Below are 20,264 nucleotides of genomic sequence, written 5' to 3' on the forward strand. Positions count from 1 at the left end.
TTCTACCTCATAGTGTGCCATAACTCTAAATTGTCCAAATCACAACAACAGGGAGCGACAAAACATTGTAGCTTTTCGTGCTTCAGAAAAGTGGCACTAATTTAATAAAGTAAGAATGAAATAAACAACACCACCCTTGAATATAAAATGTATTAATGATATTATTTACTCTGCTGTCATGATGAAATATCTTACGTTTTCTTGTTCAAGGACTGAAATTCAGAACTTAGGGCTAAAAATGGGGAGGATACGAGAAATACCGTCAACATAGGAGGTGCCACTCTCAAGGAACAAACATATTTTCACTATAAATTCACCTCCATTAGGAGACAAATATATTGACATTAAAGCAATTAATAGAGTTGCAAGGGCCTCCCCCATGGCGCAGTGGTAGCGTCATTGCCTTGTAATCGCTGGGTGCCGGGTTCGATACCTGGTGGAGGCACAAGTGGTTCGGACCCCACTGTAAACTGTAGGTCCAGTCCCGATTAGCCTTACTGTGCATAAAGTGGACTTAAAACAACAAATCAATAGAGTTGCAACTCTTGCACCGAGCATTTTGATTAGTAAAAATAACTGCTGAAGATAATAATTTTATTTCAGAATATATTATGCATAAATACTGATCCAAATTGGATCAAAGATTGATTCTCCTGCACGGATAAAACTATGACGGTACTGCAGGAATTTGAGGACTAAAAGTGGTAGACGTTGTAAGTGCCAAAAGCGAAAGTGTTGGGAAATCGCATCGTTCCGCACATCAGCCCGTAAGAACGTGCACACTTGTAACCTCTTTACACGCCCTTTGAAATACTTAGAGGGCTACCAGCCACATTTCACGTTTACCATATTATAAAGCATGGCACATTTCACACTTTAACGTGGAAAACGGTGTTTGAATTATTATGGCACTTACAGCGTTTACCAATTTTAGTCTTCAATTGCTTTCTAACCTCAAAAATGATAATTAATTAAGATGTAGAACTAAAACTGCGAGCAATAAAATTGCCCAAGCATGCTGATTTTCGCACCGTATTGCAATGATAAGTTGATTAGATTTGTATTAAGGTCCACAATATGCACAGAGACCTACAGTTTCTAGTGAAATCCCAACCGAACCACTTAATGAAATGTTATACCTCGACCGGGGATGGAAGCCAGGACCCTTGATATCAGGTTTGCGGTTAGACTATCGGGGCTGGGAGCCCAATTTTAATGTTAGCATTTAAGAATCAGGTAGTTTGTGTACTCTTTGATTCTTTATCATCGTATTTGTCCCTCTCGAATATTTGCAGCGATAAAAATAGATATAACTACCATGCTAAAGGTCCCAGGTTCGATCCTAGCCGGTTTAAATCCGGGAAATTTTCTAACGTTGGAAGCGGCCCCGGCGCCCACCCAGCGTCGAATGACATGGGTACCTGGGGGAAACCCTGGGGGGTAAAGGCGGTCAGGGGCGTGATGCTGATCACATCACCCCCACTCACGACCGGATCAAGAAGTGTGGGGCGTTACCCCCACACCCCCTATACGCCTTCATGGCTTGGTGCTAAGCACAGGGGAGCACTTTACGTTTAAGTATATATATATAACGACGGCAGGGGAGCCCATCCCCTCCAAGGCTCATGACGCGCTCCCCCCCAAAAGGTAGAACAATTGCCCTCCCCTCGTTTATGCCCAATTAATTACTCAAATTATTTTGTCAGACAAAATTTGCCGAAATATATGATACCATAGGTGCAACCAGGATAAACGTACCAATAATAATAATAATAATAATAATAATAATAATAATGACAATATTATTATTATTACTAGTAGTAGTAGCAGTACTAGTAGTAGTAGTAGTAGTTATCCTCATAAATTACGGTTAAAGAGGGTAGAAGTCTGTACTAAAGCATTTGTTCTGAACAAACGATTTGAAATATTTTTTCAACACCGTCAATTTCACATTAGCTAATAATGGAAATCAAGCACACAAACTGTATTTTTGAATGGCAGAAAATGAATAATAGATGCATTCCGAAGATATATGTGTAACTTTCATGTACAACATATGTTTTACACATATGCAACATGGAGCGACATAAAATAAGAAAATACAATTGCAACAAGCTAACACTAAACAATACAAATATACAATACATATTATTTAATTACATTACTTTACAGAAAACAAGTAGGATGCGAGCGAAGCGAGCAAGAAAATTTTTAGATCCAATTTTTGCAATTGAAAACAATATTGATTTAATAGGGCGTATATATTTTCACTGGACGCCATGGCATTCTCTCATTTACAACTTTTCTTTTTAGATCATTCGGCGCCCATGGTCAACTCCCGCCGCCCCTAGCTACAGCTCTGAACTTGACAAAAACGAGAAAAGCAGATAATGCGAGCGAAGCAAGCAAGAAAATTTTACAAAATTTATTTTTATTTGTATAAAATTTGAAATCGGGGGGTAATTGCTCCTCTGTGCCACACTGCAGGTGCCCTTGGCCATCAATGTTTGTCCCCCTTGCCCCCTAGAATTGACTTCCATCCTGTGGTCGCGTCACTGTATAATACAGGCATATTTAAGCAATATATATTTACTTTAGATACTTTAGGCTCACTGCCATTGTTAGTCAACCTTATTCTGCACAATTTGTCTGCTCGACTAACCTTGTATTGATGCGAATACCACGCCCCCCTTCTCCATCCAAACCGATTCTAAAGGCATAAGAGGTGGTGTTTCATTTCAACCCTATCGCCGCGATCACCCACAGGTAGGTAGAAAAACTATACATAATAACCAAAATTAAAAATCAAACGATACGACCCCCCCCCATTTTTGTGTGAAGATATATAGAATTAGTATAAAATTCTGTCCCCCCAAAAATTCACTTGACGCAGGCGCGTCATGAACCCCCCCCCCCTTTGTGGGCACCCCTGTAACGACGAAACCAATGAGAGAACATCGCTAGCACTCGTGCAATTGTCGGTACTCCAATGAGGAACTAACAAACAGAAAAGAAACACAACGCTTCTTTAAATTTTGAACGTGGTCCTACTTATTCATATAAAATTCATTTGTCACACCTGCTAGACCTATTCAGAAACTGTATATGCCAACAACCGAAGAGCAATCTCACAGTCACTGAATACGTTCACCTACCAGACAGGCACCAGATTTCGTATCAAGTTTGGTGAATCGATTGGCCAATTACTTAGTATCAAATAAATGGTCAGTGGCCATTGTTATCCAGGTATATCTGCAGCTGTTCTCCCCTATTTAATTTTACAACACATCATAAATAAGGTAACCTTGCGATCTAACCGAACTAGAAAATGTATTTGAACATTCAACTTGTCCCAATGGAAGTTTTATAATGGAAAATGTAAACTTCTACTTTTTTTTAATTTCGATCGAAATGCATCTACCGTATTACAAAAATGTAGGGGGCTGAGACCAGTTTTGGGGGGCTTCAGCCCCCCTAGCCCCCTGAATGTAAGGCTTAGGGCAACCAAATTCATTTGGGACACAACAAGCCTTGCGCCACCACCGGGAAAGTTTGGCAATGAACAGCCCCTTTATTTGAATATGAGTTGCCGATGTTGGATTCCGAATTTGTGTTTTGTTCTAGGGTCTTCGGGAGTGGGATGACGGTTATGCTTGAACTCTGATCCCCCCCCCTCCCACGTCCTATGCCCATGGTTCAGATCACTGTAGGTCGAATCCCGATTGGCATATATGATCATAAAGTAGTTTAAACAAACATATAATAATAACAAAAAAAAACGTCGTATTATTCACAACATAACTTTTCATATGTCTTATTTGACAGCCCTGCAGTTCAAATCTTATTTACAGCCTGGCGATGTTATGAACTTTTTTTGTTTTAAATGTGCCTACCTCGACTGTAATTCTAAAACGTATTATACTTGATATCGTTAAGTAGCTTGCATATTCTCGCCAAATAGAATATAATTTTAACTGCCACAATTGATTCTTAACTAAGAAAGGGGTTAAAACTTGTATCGCGTCGCATCGTCTTGAGTTCTCCCTGAACGTCACTTCCTTCCCTCTTCTAAGGGGGGCTAACATGGTTGCGATTTGTTTACATTCGGAGTTTGATGTAGTAAAAGTGCAATTTAGACTGTTTTTTCTGTTAGGAATTTCAGGTTTGATATATTTTATTAAATCAACAAAAATCAAAGGAACTTGATTTAATTAGTATATAAGTGATTGTTGTGCATTTCAAGCCATGCATTCGTATTATTGTTGGTGTGAACGGAAAGAATATAAACACCATATAAACTAATTTTTTTAAAGTCAGAGTACCAGTGGACGAAGTTGCATGATGCGTTTAAGCAAGCGAGAAACAAATGTTCCTTTCATAGACGAAGAAACTACTTGCATGTCTCTTATCAATTACATGTGTTCTGGCACTGTTGTATTGTTAACACTCGATAATGTGTACATGCTAGTTTAATTTGTTTACAAACCGATATTTTCCTAGCACTTTAGTTTAATTATGTATGGGCATATAGTATACTTTCTGGGTAACACTTTACTATACCGGAGACGGATTTCTTCAAATTTACAGGAGAAAGTACTTACGCAAATCATTTTCTGTAGCGTTGTTGATGTTCGGGAATGTAGTTTTGATACATTTTAATGCGAATGCATGTGGTTTTCTACGAAAATCTATTTCCGACGCGCTATTGCTGCTGCCGCCATTTGCTCTCTGCACAAGAGCACAATACGCTCTTGTATTGTCCGTATATGCTAAATTGAACGAAAGGAGTGCTAATGGAACCTAACCTAACAGGCCTAACCTAACCTAGTAGGCATACCTGGTCCCCGTGATGGTTCGTGGGGCTATCGTGAATTTTTGGACAACAGTAAGTACTCGTTGATGTAAGAAATATACATTATTTTCATTAGAAATTCATTATTTCACCTAAGGAAATGTTCCGCAATGCAGAATAGAGTAAATATCTCGTATCGGACAAACAGCTGAAATTTGCTACTTCATTTAATTTGAATATTCGTACTTGCGTATTCTGCATTGAGAAACATTGCTGAAGGTGGCATTTCGCTTATTTCACGGAAATAAGCTCTATTTGCGACATATCGAGTAAGTTTTCTTTGTTTCTTTTTGCCTTCGGTAATATGCAAAATGGCGGTCACAGTTTCACTACCGTACTCGGCATGCAGTGTTTCCACCCCACTGCACCCAAAAATACCTACATAGCCCCACAAACCATTGATGCATAGCCCCACGAACCATTCATACATAGCCCCACGAACCATTTCCGGTAAGGTTAGGTTAGGTAGGGTCACAATAGGTTCCAATAGTTAAAAATTGGTTTTGAAAAAAATATGCATAGCCCCACACACCATTCTCGCATAGCCCCATGAACCATTGACGCATAGCCCCACGAACCATTGACACATAGCCCCACGAACCATTGACACATAGCCCCACAAACCATTTGCGGAAACGTACCTTCTTCAGTTACAAAAACACGTGTTTGGAAACACTGACCGGGATTACGTCATCACACACAGGCTACATCCACCTGGAAGTAAATGGATGCAAGAGCTTTCGTGCATCGGTCACACATTTATATCGAAAAATAGATGATTTACCGGCAAAATTCAATGAACGATGCGAGAAAACACTTCCCCGAACTTCCACAAGTATAAAGAAACTGCATTCGGTAAGTAATTTCTCCTGTAAATTTGAAGAAATCCGTTTGTCCGATACGAGAAATTTACCCAGAATAGTACGTTAGCAATGTAAAAAATTGCGAAATAAATCATTGATAGGTGTCTCCGGTATAGTAAAGTAGTACCTTGTACTGTGCTGTCTTCAACAGTTTTATTATATTGTACAGTTCTAAAGGTATATGGAAAGTGTGGGTGTTTCGGCAGTTGGGGGGTGACTTCTTTGTGAAACAAATGATCTCATACAATCATCACATGCAGTTTGGCAGAGGTAGCACAGATTACACAAAACTGACTTTATGGTTAGTGTATGCACACACACCTGAGGTATTCCTTGCTTAGGGTTGCTATATTATATTAGTGAAAATCCAGGATGCTACTGACCTGTTGGAGAGGGTGGAGAGAACATGGACCCCACAAAGTAGTCTGTATGTACACCATAATTATTATGAACTACACACTGAAACTGCCATAGATTTACACATTCCAAAAATGGTAAGGTATTTCAGAAACATTTTTCAAGGACACCGATGAAAAGGAAAACAACACCTTGTAGCCTAATTTTAGAAGACATGTTTTTGCAACAGTATAAAAAATTCAAGACTTTAAAAGCATTTTTCAGAAAACCACTCTTTACCTTACGTAATAGATTCTTGGGAACGACTTAAGATGACCGGACCCCTCTCCGATTTTCTTCATATTTGGCATACTCACTAATTGAGGCCTCCTAATCATGAATCTGAAGTTAAAAGTTGTCGGAAACGTGTAGAAATTGCAAAATAAGCAAAAATAAGGCGTTATACTGCAGGAGACCTTAGAAAGAGCGCTTCACAGGCTAACAGCAGACGTCGCTTGCACACTGTTGCCGATACTCTCATGTCGTCTGGCCCGACCCTGTGGCCGAGTGGTTAGCACATCGCGCTGCGACGCCAAGGGTCCCGGGTTCGAATGTCCTTTCATCATTTCATCACTCATCCCCATCTTCGCAAATTAGCCAAGAGGCACAAAAGGCGATGTAAAATAAACTAAATCAAATCAAAAATCAAATCATGTTGTCTGCTCCTCAGCCGAACAAACAGGCTGAGGTAGCAAGAGGCAGAGGTCAGTCACCCTTCCAGAAGGGTGCAGCGAGCTAGCTATGGCAACTGGGCTTGCTTATTCACGGATCTGATTGGTTCTCGCAGACACACCCGCATATTGTTGTCTGCTGCAAGCCCGCGAAGTGATCTTTTTAAGCCCTCATGGAGTATAGTTTTTGGGAATGGAAACCGTCGATTTTCGCGAATTTTTTTGTTTCACAAGGAAATGTATATATTCCTGATACTACCACGACACCAAATTTTAACTATGTTTGCCTAACCTAACCACACGTCAATGGTTCGTGGGGCTAGCATCAATGGTTCACAATTATTTTGCAATTTCTAGATCCTGATACTACCACGACACCAAATTTTAACTATCTTTGCCTAACCTAACCACACCTCAATGGTTCGTGGGGCTAGCATCAATGGTTCACAATTATTTTGCAATTTCTAGATCCTGATACTACCACGACACCAAATTTTATCTATGTTTGCCTAACCGAAACTAACCTAACCACACGTCAATGGTTCATGGGGCTAGCGTCAATGGTTCGCAATTATTTTGCAATTTCTAGACGTTTCTGACAAATTTTAACTTCAGATTCGTCATTAGCAGGCCTCAATTAGTAAGTATGTCAAATATGAAAAAAATCGGAGAGGGGTCCGGTTATCTTAAGTTATACCAATTCTTGTGTAAGAATGTAATTAATGAAACAAAATTCTTCAAAGTATAATCTTTATCATTTCTACCTTCCCACCCTATTCCGGGACATATAGCAACCTGACTATTACTGTATATAATGATTAAATTATACAGTGCCTTTTACAGTTGAGGTAGCCGTGGCGCAGTGGCTAGTGTGCCGGGAAGTAAGAGTGCATCTGCCAGCAAACTGGATGCAACATCTTTGTAGCTGGAAATAATGAAATAAGCTAGTGCAATTACATTGACAGTTACAATTAAAATGAGCATGTACCTTGTTACAAGAGGTGCTGGAAATGTTGTCCTCCTGCTTCCACACATTTACAGCATTTTTTAAAAGGAAATTTTTGCTAACACTCATCAGTTCCTCTTCCGAAATTGCTTCAATTTCTCTCCTGATATTTTCTTCCAATTCTTCTAATGTATGGCTTCAGGTTTAAAAGCTTGATAGCTCGCCAGGCAGACATCATGAAAATGTCTGTTTATTGTGCAAGGTGCCTGACAGATTTTTGAGGAGTATGTTCCAATCGTGCTCCAATGTCATCTAGTTTCTCCTCAGTAAGCACATGCCGTTTTACCCTTCGCTTCTTATCAAGAACACCCTGTTTCCCTAAATTTGTTCATAAGTATCTGAACACTGTCTCTGTGTGAAACAGGAGCATCTGGGAATTCCACTGCAAAATGCATTCTAACTTCCCTACAAGAATTTGTAATGATGTAAGAGTCATACATAAAAATTTGTTATTTGAAATTGTAAGCATAATGTAGCATTATTAGACTGCAGAAAAGCACCAGTAATATGTAAACTGAAACAAAACAATCTAAAACACTTGTTAACACCTTAACATTTCAGAAACATGTGCAAACTGGACACCAGCTATCTGGATACTGAAGCACTGGCATATCCAGTGCCAAGGTCAGCGTACAGCTGTGGGTCTAAATGCCGGCAGATGTGCTCTTCCCGGCATGCTGGCAATCTGCTCCACGGCCACCTCGGCCATGAAAGCACTGTGCTTGCTTCAGTATAGCCCATCCAGATGTGCTTTAATTACGTATGTGCAATGATCTGTCCACCAAAGGTTAAAGTTCAAGTGTCGACACTAATAGAAATGTACAACTGCACCATCCTTCAAACTGGTTACCTGTGTCAACATGAGCCATAAGGTGTAAATGGATCAGGTTTGCTTGTGAGCTATACGGTCAGAAATTAAAACCCGCTTCTGAACAGAAACATTTAGCAAGGTAAATGCCATTGGACAAAATGCTTTTCAAAACTCCTGGAAAATTTCTGTCATCTCTGCAATTTGTGGGTTAGGACAGGTTAAGAGACAGTATTTCTGGAAGATATTTGAATTGTAATAGACAATCAGATGCCAAGTGGAATGCGTAGAAGAATCATGTGAAGTAGTATATTCTGAGGTGGGTACTTTCAGATCAAAATGAGCAGGAAGTTTGTGGTTTGTAATTGTCGTGAGATCAACCTGAAATCCAACAAATATTTTAGACACCCAGTGAAAAACACATACAACGATGAACATTTATGAAAATTTCCCACAGCATCCTGTTTAAAAACTAATATTTGTGACCATAGGTGTATTTAAGGGGGGGGGGGGGTGTTCAGCAGGTCCAGACCTTCCCCTTTGGTTCAGTAAAATTGCCAGCTAAGTGCAGTGGCTTGCTCGTATAAATTTGTTCAGACTTATTTCATTCTAAATTAGAGGTGTATATGAGGGCATATGGATAGGAAATATATTAATTCCACACACCAGATGGAATTTCAGACCAAATGCTTATGATTTCCTGATAGTTTCGGAATTTCTCTTGAAAAACTCCTGATATTTTGCAAATTCTAGAATGCTACATGCAAAGCAGCTATATGTGAACTTATAGTATGAATATTAAGATTTATTATCAGTTCCCGATATGGTGTGCTACCATTCAAGAATTAAGTATTTCTCAGGTTCTAATTTTTGGCAATTTGAAATTTCTCAAATTCTAGATGAGAATGGGAAACTTTCTTTCCGATTTGTCCCTTGATTTGATTTGATTTTAGTTTATTTTACTTCGCGTTTTGTGCCTCTTGGCTAATTTGCGAAGATGGGGATGAGTGATGAAATTGATGAATGGACATTCACAAACAACCAAGCCCAACCGGGATTCAAACCCAGGACCCTTGGCGTCGCAGTGCGATGTGCTAACCACTCGGCCACAGGGTCAGGCCCGATTTGTCCCTATTGGAGATTGTAACTGCATCTGGGTTAGCTTCAGCTATTAGTACTTTTACTCTCTCTGTGTTGGGTGGGTGTGGATTTAGAAAAAATAAATGGTTGGTGAAGGATATGATGGTGCTGATGTAATGGGTGGTAAGATTAAGGGGGTGAGATAGATAATTTAAGAGAAGTAATCTAAAGCAGTTTTTGTACATTGTTCAGCACATATTTTAACTCTAGCTGTTACCCATTCCGGTGAAATTTCTGCAATATTCAGACTGTCAAATCAGTTATATTTTTTTTCCCCTCGAGGAATTTGGTTTCAAAAAATGCAATGCAAGAAAGTCAGGGAAATACTGTAACATTCTCAAGTTGTTTGACACAAGATGGACAGGAAAGTATCAACACTAAGTAGGGTGACCTGTGAAATTGTATTGACTATAGTAGAAACTTTACAGTTTACCAGTACAAGAGAAACATTTCAGCAAGCTCTTCAGTTTCTTTACAGTGTAACCTGTGGGGAATTTGAAATATCTCCATTTGTTCTAACCAAATTGTTTTCATGCAGTGCTACATTATTTTGGGCACCTCAAAAGGTGGACTGTTCAGTATTGTGAACATTTCAGTATTCTAATAGAGATATTAAAAGAAACTAAGAGAAAGTTCTGAGAACTTTAGTGAAATTTATTCCAAAACAGAGAAACTACTTAGAGACTATGATGAAGAGACCTAGAACATCCAGTCGTCAAATAGGAGGAATAATGCACCGGCTGAGAAAACAAAAGAATATTACAAGGTAAACCTTCATTGTCCATTTTTGGACCATTTTGTAGTAGAAATGAACTCCCGTTTCTTTGAACACAGTCAACACATTGCAAAATTGCAACAGCTTATTCCAAAAATGGGAAATGCCTATTCCTCATTCATTGGAACTGTGTGTCAAAATGTTGGATGGCCTGATTGATATTTTTTACATTTCCAAATGTGAATGAAAAATGTGGTAAACAGTAATTGAAAAGACATGTCCAGAGAAAATTGTGACAAGCTCTTTTACTCAAATATGCACAAATTGTTCGTGATCTTGGCTACACTGCCATTAAAGAGATTGAAATAATGTCCTCGCTATTCAAAGGGAGATACTCGACTAATGGACCCTGCACTGTTAAGTGTACATACGAATATTGTTGACTGATGATGTTATTTTCAATTTTGTAGCAAGAGGGAAAATAATAATTCTAATATTGTTATTCTTTTTTAAAGTGAAGCTGGGAATAGCTTTTTCAAAAGCATTTTATGTAGAGAAGTCAGAAGTTCGTAGATAGACTTAATTTAATAAATTTGTGGCATTTCATGTGGTGGCAGATTTGATTTTGATAGCCAGATCATACCTAGGGGTCGTATATGTCCTGGATTTTCAGGGATAATCCCGGAATGGTATCATTTGTCCTGGTGTCCTGAATAGTTTCTTCGGGATGCACAAATCTCCTGAAATCAGGTTGGAAAGAAGAAATGATTAAGACTATACTTTCCTGAACTTTAATTACCTATATTTAAATGTGTGTACATAATTTTAAGAATGCTAACTCTACATTGAACCACTCCCTCTCCATAATACAAGAGTTATCAAGTTACAAGAAGGTACTGCCAACATCTTTTGACTTCATGATGATGCCGCTGTCTCCTAGCAGTGCTGAATTTCAGTTATGATTCTCTTTCATTGTATAGTAAGTAAGCTGTTCACTATAAAGAATCAGTGCTTGGGTGCCTATCTGTTAAGTCCACAGTTTTCAAATAAATTTCGCACATTGTGAAATAGCAGCTTAGTTCATTTGGCACTGAAAAGGAATTGCAAGGTAAGTGATATACTTCGAAGTGAATTTCTGTTTTTTAATAAGTTTAAATAATATGATACTGGGACTGTACAAATGTAAATAGCAATTATGTTGTACATACATACAAATTTATTGGGTCCAGTCCCCTCCTCCCCCCCCACTCTCCAACAAGCTTCCGGTCAGTAGTGTCCCGAATTTATACTTATGAAATATAGGAACCCTAATTGTACCAAATGTTGACCCCCCTTTACGTGAACTATATACGCCCATGTTTGTGACTTATAAATTCCTCCTATATGTGTGTTAACACAACTTATGATGCAAAACTGAGTGTAAGAAAGTATTTCCTTAAATTGTGCCAATCAACCAAATATCATTGAGCTTCTGGTAGGGCCAAACATGGGGAGGGGATCAAGGTCAGCATAACCCACCATGAAGTTTACAAGTCGATGCACACCAATGTGAGTGTATATATATATTGGACATAATTTCTCACTTTGAAAAAAATAGTCTTCCACCAGCCTCTAGAGTCCTGACTGTGGCAGAGGTTTCTGATGAGTATTGCATCTGAAAGAAATGCAGTAGAGCATTCCTCAAAGTATGCATCGCCTAAATATATTGAAAGTGATCTAATGTAGTACATATTACATTGTTACAAAACTTTATAGTCAGCCTAACAAACAAACTAACAAAGAAAAAAGAGGGTGTGGGATTTGAACCTGTGATTTTTTGTTCTTGAAAAATAGCAACAGCTATGCAAGCTTCTATCCAACTGCTCTAATGTAACTGACGAAAAATTTCTACCAACAAAAGACGTAGATGTTGGTGCAAGCAACCACCTGGCCATGTTTCAAACTATTTTCACCACATATTGTGGAAAATACACATTTTACAGAAATGACTGGTATTGTGCAAGGCATTTTAACTCAAATTTTGCTTAAATTTACATGAACTTTTATCACTTTGTATTGAAATTTGATGTCGATTTTCTCCAGGTGGAGTAAAACTAGTCAAGTGTTTCAAACCTGATTTAAATTTATTTCTTTTCAATTTGAGGATAAAGAATTCTAAATATGCTCCATATTCTGTATTCTACTTACCAGTGATGTGCACCGAGGAGTAGCTAGTCTAGCAGAGATAGATCAATCATTCTCACATCTCACATTATTTTGAAATCACAATATTTATTGTCTTGTTAAAGCTACAGTTCATATGCAACACTTTTTTTTCATGCGCTTCTCATCCCTCGGTGCGATCCGCGGGCAAAGCTGGTCTAGCTCGCTCTTCCTCTGCCTCACCAGTTCCAGGTAGAAAGGGCTGCCCATAGGAAAAGGGAAGATTTCTGGCTCTACCTCCCTTGCCCCCTGCTGCTTTGGTTGAAAGCCTGTGCTTTCAGGTTCCCCGGTCTATCTCCTATAGGGTAGATAGGGGATTGGTTTCCCTTCGATTCCTTTGTAAATCCTCTAAACTGAGGGGAAAATTTTCTACAGTACTTATGTTCTCAGTATTTACACCTTAACTTTTTAAACATTGTACAATATGTATGTATAATATGGGATGTAGTTAATTATTTATGAAATAGGAATGTGTTATGTCCGGACAATAATGTTATGCTTTCTTTCTTTTCTTCTATTTTTTCAAATACGGAAAATATAATGATTAAATTACAAATATTTGCTCAGGCTCTCTCTTGCTCTTGTTTTAGTAGTGTTTTATTTAAATATACTAATCTCTTGGCCTCTAATGGATGTATTTATTTGGGCAAGAGAACGTGCGTTCATATTGTTGTTGGTTTGGTTTATTTTACTTCACTTTTCTACCACATTTGGTTATCACGAAAATGAGGATAGTGATGATATGATGACCACCGTATATCAGACACTCCTGACAACAAATTTCATGACCACTCAATACTGTACATGTTCTATTACCCAGGTATGTGTATTTTATTAATATGTAAGCCATAATTTGTACTACACACTTGTTTTGGTAAAAAAATTAAAAAAGTAATTGATTTCCCTGCATTACACTCTTGCAGCTTTTTCAGATTTGTTAAAAAATCTTTGTAAATTCTGGAAACCATGAATTAAAATAGTGACATAATATAACTTCTCCTAATGGACACCTCTAAATTATGAACATTTTTAAATTCCCTGGCAGAAATACATGGGGTTTAATGTCAATATTACTTCTCAATAACGGACACGGACACTGAAAACTACCTCCCCAACGCAAGTAAAACTTCTTAAAAACCGAGAGCCTTAAAGAAAACGGTCGCAGTTCCTGTAATTCGACACAACAATGACCAGTATTTCGAACTAGCATGCATTGTTTCATGTTACACCGAACATATTTCTTTTGAAAAGTGCAGACAGTAGACAGTATTATTTGTGGTTATCTTGAGAAGTGTGTGTCACTTCTGCTACGATGTCGCAGAGAACTTTAAGGTTCAGAAAAATATAGATGATTATTTTGGACAATCTGGGTCTGGCCATAAATAGTTAGAACCTATTTGAAATGAAAGAGCATTTTGAATGCAGTAATTTAACAAAGGATTACACTATGTGTACTGTATTTTATTTTTTGAAATTTGTAATGTATGTAGGGATACTTTAGTAAATTTAAATTCACCGTATGTAGTACAGTATTTTGTTCCTTTAATGTAGGAAAAAAAAAACATTGTTTGTAAAGTACGTACTGTAATATGCTTATCCTACTGTGTAACATCCTACACTTTTTCTGAATAGCAGACACTTCTTAATAACGGACATTTATTTTTTCCCCAGGCCTGTCCGTTATTGAGAAATTTTATTGTAGCATAATAGATATATAAAAATATGTTACCAGACATTATACAATACAAAAATGAAATATGATTCAGGGGGAACGGCCCATTTACTCCACCTTGCCCATCAGATGAAAAGCTCCTGCTCCAGTAGTAACAAAGAACAAACTGTGTTGCTTTCTACTTTTTTGTTCATGCCATGATTTTTCTGTCACATGTTAATTTGTTAGGAGTTTTTCCTTTTCCAATTACATACTTCAAACTGTTTGTACCACTATCATTCCTCATCTTTCCAGCAGATATCAAGATTCTTATTGTTTCACTAAAGAGGCGCAACCACAAATTTTTGTCGGGGGGGGGGGGGAGTACCAAAATAAATGTTCCAGTAATAATAATTATATTTTTATTATTATTAGTAGTAGTAGTAGTTGTAGTATCAAAAACGTTATTATCCTAGCAAATTACGCAAAAAAGTCTGTTAAAGCAGTTGTGTTGGAACAAACAATTTGTAATATTTTTTTTCAAAACGTTCAATTTTATATTAATAATGGAAAACAAGCACACAAACTGTATTTTTGAAAGACAGAAAATGCTTGAAAAATGCCTGATTTATAACTTTGATGTGCAACATGTTAACACTAAACTGTGCACATATTCAATGTTTCCACCTCATAATAAACCAACAGCAAAAATTATGTAAATTGTCTCTCAAATGTGCACGCTCCTTATCCTCCAAACAATTGTTCAAGCATTTAAGAGAAATCTTACTTCTCTCTCTGGTAAATTACAATGCATTACAGAAAACAACCATTTATTGCAAGCGAAGTGAGCAAGCTAATGTTTAGATCCAATATTTTGCAAACTGAAAATAATATTTATTTAATATGGCACAAATAATTTTACAGGGCGATACCCGGTGGAGGCACATAGTGGTTCGGATCCCACTTTAAACTGTTGGGCCAGTCCCAATTAGCCTTACTGTGCATCAAGTGGACTTAAAATTAACTCAATCAATCAATTTCACAGGGCGCCATGGCATTCTTCCTTGTACAACTTTTTTTATCTAGATTGGTCGGCACCCAGGAATGGCTCCTGTTGCCCCCTAGATATGGCTCTGAACTTGATAAGATTAAGAAGAGGAGGAATTTCAAGCGAAGCGAGCAAGAATATTTTACGAAATGTATTTTTATTCGTATAAAATTTGAAATTAAGAGGGGAAAATTGCCCCCTGCAGGTCTGTCAATGTTTGCCCCCCCCCCCCCCCCCTTAGAAATGATTTTGGTCCAAGGTTGATTACAAGGGGTAATTACTATTCTAGTCAGAATTTTAGAATGAATATTTCCAAAGGAAATTATCTAATATAATTCTCTCTTATGTAACAGTACTTATATATTCCTTTTCTTTATGTGCAGGAGCATATGGAGTTGGAGTGCTACCTGAAGCTAGTCAAGAAGGAATGCTCCATCCATACAGAAGCTATGCAGACATCACATTGTTTCATTATAATGTTCCACCCGATGTTAGTCGAGCAACTTGGGAATTTGCTGCCTTCATGGATAATCCCAATTGCCCAGTGAAGGAAGTTCACATGTAAGTTTCCCTTATTTTATTTGTTGAGAGCAGGCCCATAGTGAGAGTTAGGCTATTGGGGCTGAAGCCTAGTGTGCCATTGAAAGATTTTTAGTTTTTTAATTGTTTTTTTTATTTAAGACAATGAAGTCAGTATATGTAATGGAAATATCTACTTGTCAGAGATAAGGGGGAGAAGGGAGACATGCAAGATGTTACTCATCCCTTTTTCCATTGAAGATATTCAAGTGATGAAGTGACTCCTACAGAGTGTCTACCAGTCAAGAAAGTCAAGAAATTATGCTTGTGGTCAAGAATTTTTGCTATTTTTTACAGTATAGTGAATTTATATTGTTATATACCTGTACTGGGATTTGATAAAATTGAATATTTAGAAATCTAAAATTGTATTGAGTTGTGGTTAAGATTTGTTCACTTTGTTTCTTAAGAATTACATTATTGTGTGCATGAAGTAAAAATTCTAAATAAAGTAACGTGGCCATTTCCAATCCAGGATGAAGTCTGAAGCATTTATACCTGCATTAATAATAAAAGCAAGTCTAAATTCCTTGTTAAAGTACAGCTTCAGTTTTCATTTTAACCAGTTTTGTGGTAGGGGTTTTTCATTGAATAGAAATATATATTTTCTTAATTTCCAACTATGCCTAACATGGCTTAAAAACATCATCTTGCCTCTCCAAAAGTCTTGACAAACTTAGACTCTCTTTTGCTTTTGTTCATCAATGAGCTCCCCCAGGACCATTTTTCCACACACCTTTCTCATGCCAAGGTTTTCAGTTAGAATTTTCGTAACTGTTTCTCTATCGATTACATTACTTGGTCTGCTTTGCTTCTCACATTCAACCGACAATTTTAATGCACAATTCGACGATTTTTTGCATTGTTGTCTCCAGTTCTGCTTGTTACTGGCCACCCTGGCCTCGCTTCACCAGCAAGTCTTTATCTTCTCTCAGAAAAACAGTTAATACATTTGTACACTGCTGTTTCTTCATGCCATTATCCCCATAAACTTGGACTAACATGTCTCTTATTACACTTCCACTCATGCCAAGTTTAACAAGAAATTTAGTAATGTTTGTTCATTGCTAAATTCAAACTCCAACATTCTCGCGACAGCACACAAAAACATGCAACACCAATAATGGATGCCACTCAGCAAGACACTGCCACACATCAACACGAACACAGCTGTGAGACACTGATATGCGAAGGGTATGAAACTTTACCGAGCTGTTTGCACAGTGCTGCCAATGTAGGAGCATGGTGGCAAGTTCGTGAACTAATTGTCAGACCTCGTACTACCAGGTGTGCCGGTTAATAATTCTTAATTGATCCGAAAGAAAACAAGTGTATCTGGGGAGAAAGGTAACAAATGCTTTATTCAAAGTATGCGCCATCGATAGCTATACATTGTGCCCATCTGTCCGTCAAATTGTGGATGCCCTTCCAGAAAAATTGTTCATATTTTGAGGTGATCCAGTCAGCAAGCCATTGTTAGACATCTTCGTAGTTGTTGAAGTGTTGCTGGGAAAGTGAGTGAGACATTGATGAAAACAAGTGGTAGTCCGAAGGGGCTAAGTCTGGTGAGTATGGCAGGTGGGCAAGAATTCCCAGCCAAGAGCAGAAATGGTGTGTCTGGTGCCTTTCGCTGTGTGAGATGAGGCGTTGTCGTGCTGCAAAATCACTTTTCCATGTCTTGTCACCCAATCTGGGCACTTTTCGTTCAATGCATGGTTCAAATTGATGAGTTGTTGACGGTAGCGAATGGCATTCACTGTTTCACCTGGTTTCAGAAGCTCATGGTACACCACACCCTTCTGATCCCACCAAATACACAACATTGTCTTCCTTCCGAAGCGATTCGGTTTTGCAGTCGATGTTGAAGGTTGTCCTGGGTCAACCATGACTTTTTGCATTTTGGGTTCTCGAAGTAGATCCATTTTTCATCCCCAGTCACTATCCGATGCCAGAAAGGCTTTCTTTCATGCCGAGAAAGCAACACTTCATACACCGTTTTTCGCTTTTCCATTTGTCTGTCGTTAAGATGATGTGGGACCCATTTCCCTGCCCTCTGGATCTTTCCCATGGCATGAAGACGATCAGATATGGTTTGGGGACCAACATTTAACTTCTCTGCCAGTTGTTGTGTTTGCGTATCGTCTTCGACCAACAGTGCTTGCAATTCGGTGTCTTGGAATTTTTTCGGCTGGCTCGTGCGATCTTTGTCTTTCAAGTCGAAATTGCAACTTTTGACTCGTCGAAACCAATGCACACATGCATCTTGCATTAGGACATTGTCACCGTACGTTTCCACATGGATACGATGGCTTTCACTCGCGTTTTTCTTTTGATTGAACAAGAAAAGCAGGACGTGCCGCACATGCTCCTTATTTGGTTTGAAGGTCAACATGTTTCCCACACAAACCCAATATCACAATCATTCGCACTCAGTTGCACATCCACGGCATTTTGACGGGTACTGTCCTGGCAACACACTGATGTAACAGTTGAGACTGTGCACCAACCCTTGCTTCCGGCGACAAAATTAAGAATTATTAACCAACACACCTGGTACAGTATAAACAAAAATAATAAACATACAGTGGACCTTACCATAAAAATTACATTTTTGTGTGTGGTTCTTTAGTGCAAGACAAAAACGATTCCTCTCACAATAGTAATTAAGCTACCAGTAAATGGAAAAAAGGTTTACATACACTGTATTAACACACAAGATCACATACACATGTAGCATTATTTTTTAATGTAGGTTGATAATGTGTTCAGCAGTATCCCATACTATTTAGTGATGGCACTTTCCTTTCTCACACCTCTTTCCACTTCTCTTAGAACTACTACTTTTTCTCTAATGTTAAGCTAGTATACATGCCATGCTTTGCAAACAGAGTACCCTGACTAATCACAACTGACAACTGAGGCCAAATAAGACAAGACTTATCTGCCCTCAGATAAGAGATAATACAAGACTTTCACAAATCATTGGTTGGGGAGTCGGGGGGGGGGGGGAAAGGGGGTTGTTCAAGGGTGAACACTTGCACCCAAAAGGGTTAGACAATACCATATTTTTGAGATGATGGAGGTTGCACACAAGCAAACAGAAACTTTCTCTTCCCTAGAAGAGAAGATCCATCTCTGGATCACTTCCTTTGATTTATTCAGATAAAAGACTGGAAAGTTAAAATAACATGTGAATTATTAACATTGGTTTTATTAAGAATGTCAAAGGGAATAAACTTGGTTTCAACCACAATCCTGCCTAGGGTGCCAGAATATCTAGGTACGGGACTGGTTGAGAGGTTGTCCTCTTCTTATTCATTCTTTTTCAAGGGTGGATCATTAAATATCGCACAAAAATTTTTCCCCGCGATGTTATTGTGGCTGGGATGTTAAAATTTTACAGACATATAGTTTGAAGTTTGCGCTAGAGACATCATTTGTTCAATCAGGTATAACTCTTGCGGCAAAAGCATGAACTGCTTAGCAAAGATTGCGTGGATGTTATTGTCATCAATGTGTGAAGAGCAAAGAGCTGTAGTTTAATTTTTTTGGGCGAAAGGACAAAACCCTAGAGAAATTCATAGGCAAATGTTGAGCATGTATGGGGAAGACCGTTTGGACCGTAGCAACATCTCCAGGTGGTGCACATTCTTTCAAGGAGGCCATGTGAACACGTTCCGGGCAACCTGTAACAGCTGTAATGGTAATGGAACGGAATGTTACAGCCATTGAGGAGGCAATTCTCAACGACTGACGGATCCATCTGAGAACCTTGTCAGATCGGTTCAACATTTCTTACGGTACAGAATGCGATATTCCTAGGTGGCCAATGCTTCAATTCCGATGAAGAAGTGCAATCGGTTGTCCGCAGATGGATGTATTCCCAAATGATGGAGTTCTATGAACAGGGTATATTGAAACTAGTGCCACGATGGGAAAAATGTGTTGAAAGACTTGGCTCCTATATCGAAAAGTAGCTGAAAGATGTGGTTTCATTGTGTATAATTTATGTTGTCTTACCTATTAAACTTGTTGTGCGATACTTAATGATCCACCCTCGTAGTTACAATTCTTGAACCCTATGTTGTGATAAACAGAATGAACGAATATAGTGATGGACAATTTGACTTTGGCTATACTCTTCAGAACAAAATATTCTGCAATGAGTAACAAAGCTGAAAATGCAGAAAAATACAATTAATTATGTTAGATTTTTTTCTATAGGCTGAGGTAGGGTGGCTAGATTTTCAGAAATGAAAAGCAGGACATTGTATAATAGAGTATCCCATTCTTCCTCTTTAAACCACATCTTTCTCCCAGCCCTATTCCAAAC

General features: G+C 38.3%; 1 protein-coding gene across 1 annotated transcript in view; it reads left to right on the forward strand.

Annotated features, from left to right (window-relative positions):
* Positions 1–4,069: 4,069 nt before the first annotated feature.
* The window catches only part of LOC145984123 (transmembrane protein 8B-like), a 248,997-nt gene continuing 232,802 nt past the window's right edge, over positions 4,070–20,264 (forward strand). Inside the window, exons 1-2 of the mRNA XM_083117558.1 lie at positions 4,070–4,162; positions 15,736–15,913. Of these exons, the coding sequence (XP_082973684.1) occupies positions 4,084–4,162; positions 15,736–15,913 (257 nt within the window). The 5' untranslated portion in view covers positions 4,070–4,083. The remainder of the gene's footprint in view (positions 4,163–15,735; positions 15,914–20,264) is intronic.

This window comes from Lepisma saccharinum, chromosome 2 (assembly GCF_977018435.1).
Source record: "Lepisma saccharinum chromosome 2, izLepSacc3.1, whole genome shotgun sequence".
Taxonomy (NCBI): Eukaryota; Metazoa; Arthropoda; class Insecta; order Zygentoma; family Lepismatidae; genus Lepisma; species Lepisma saccharinum.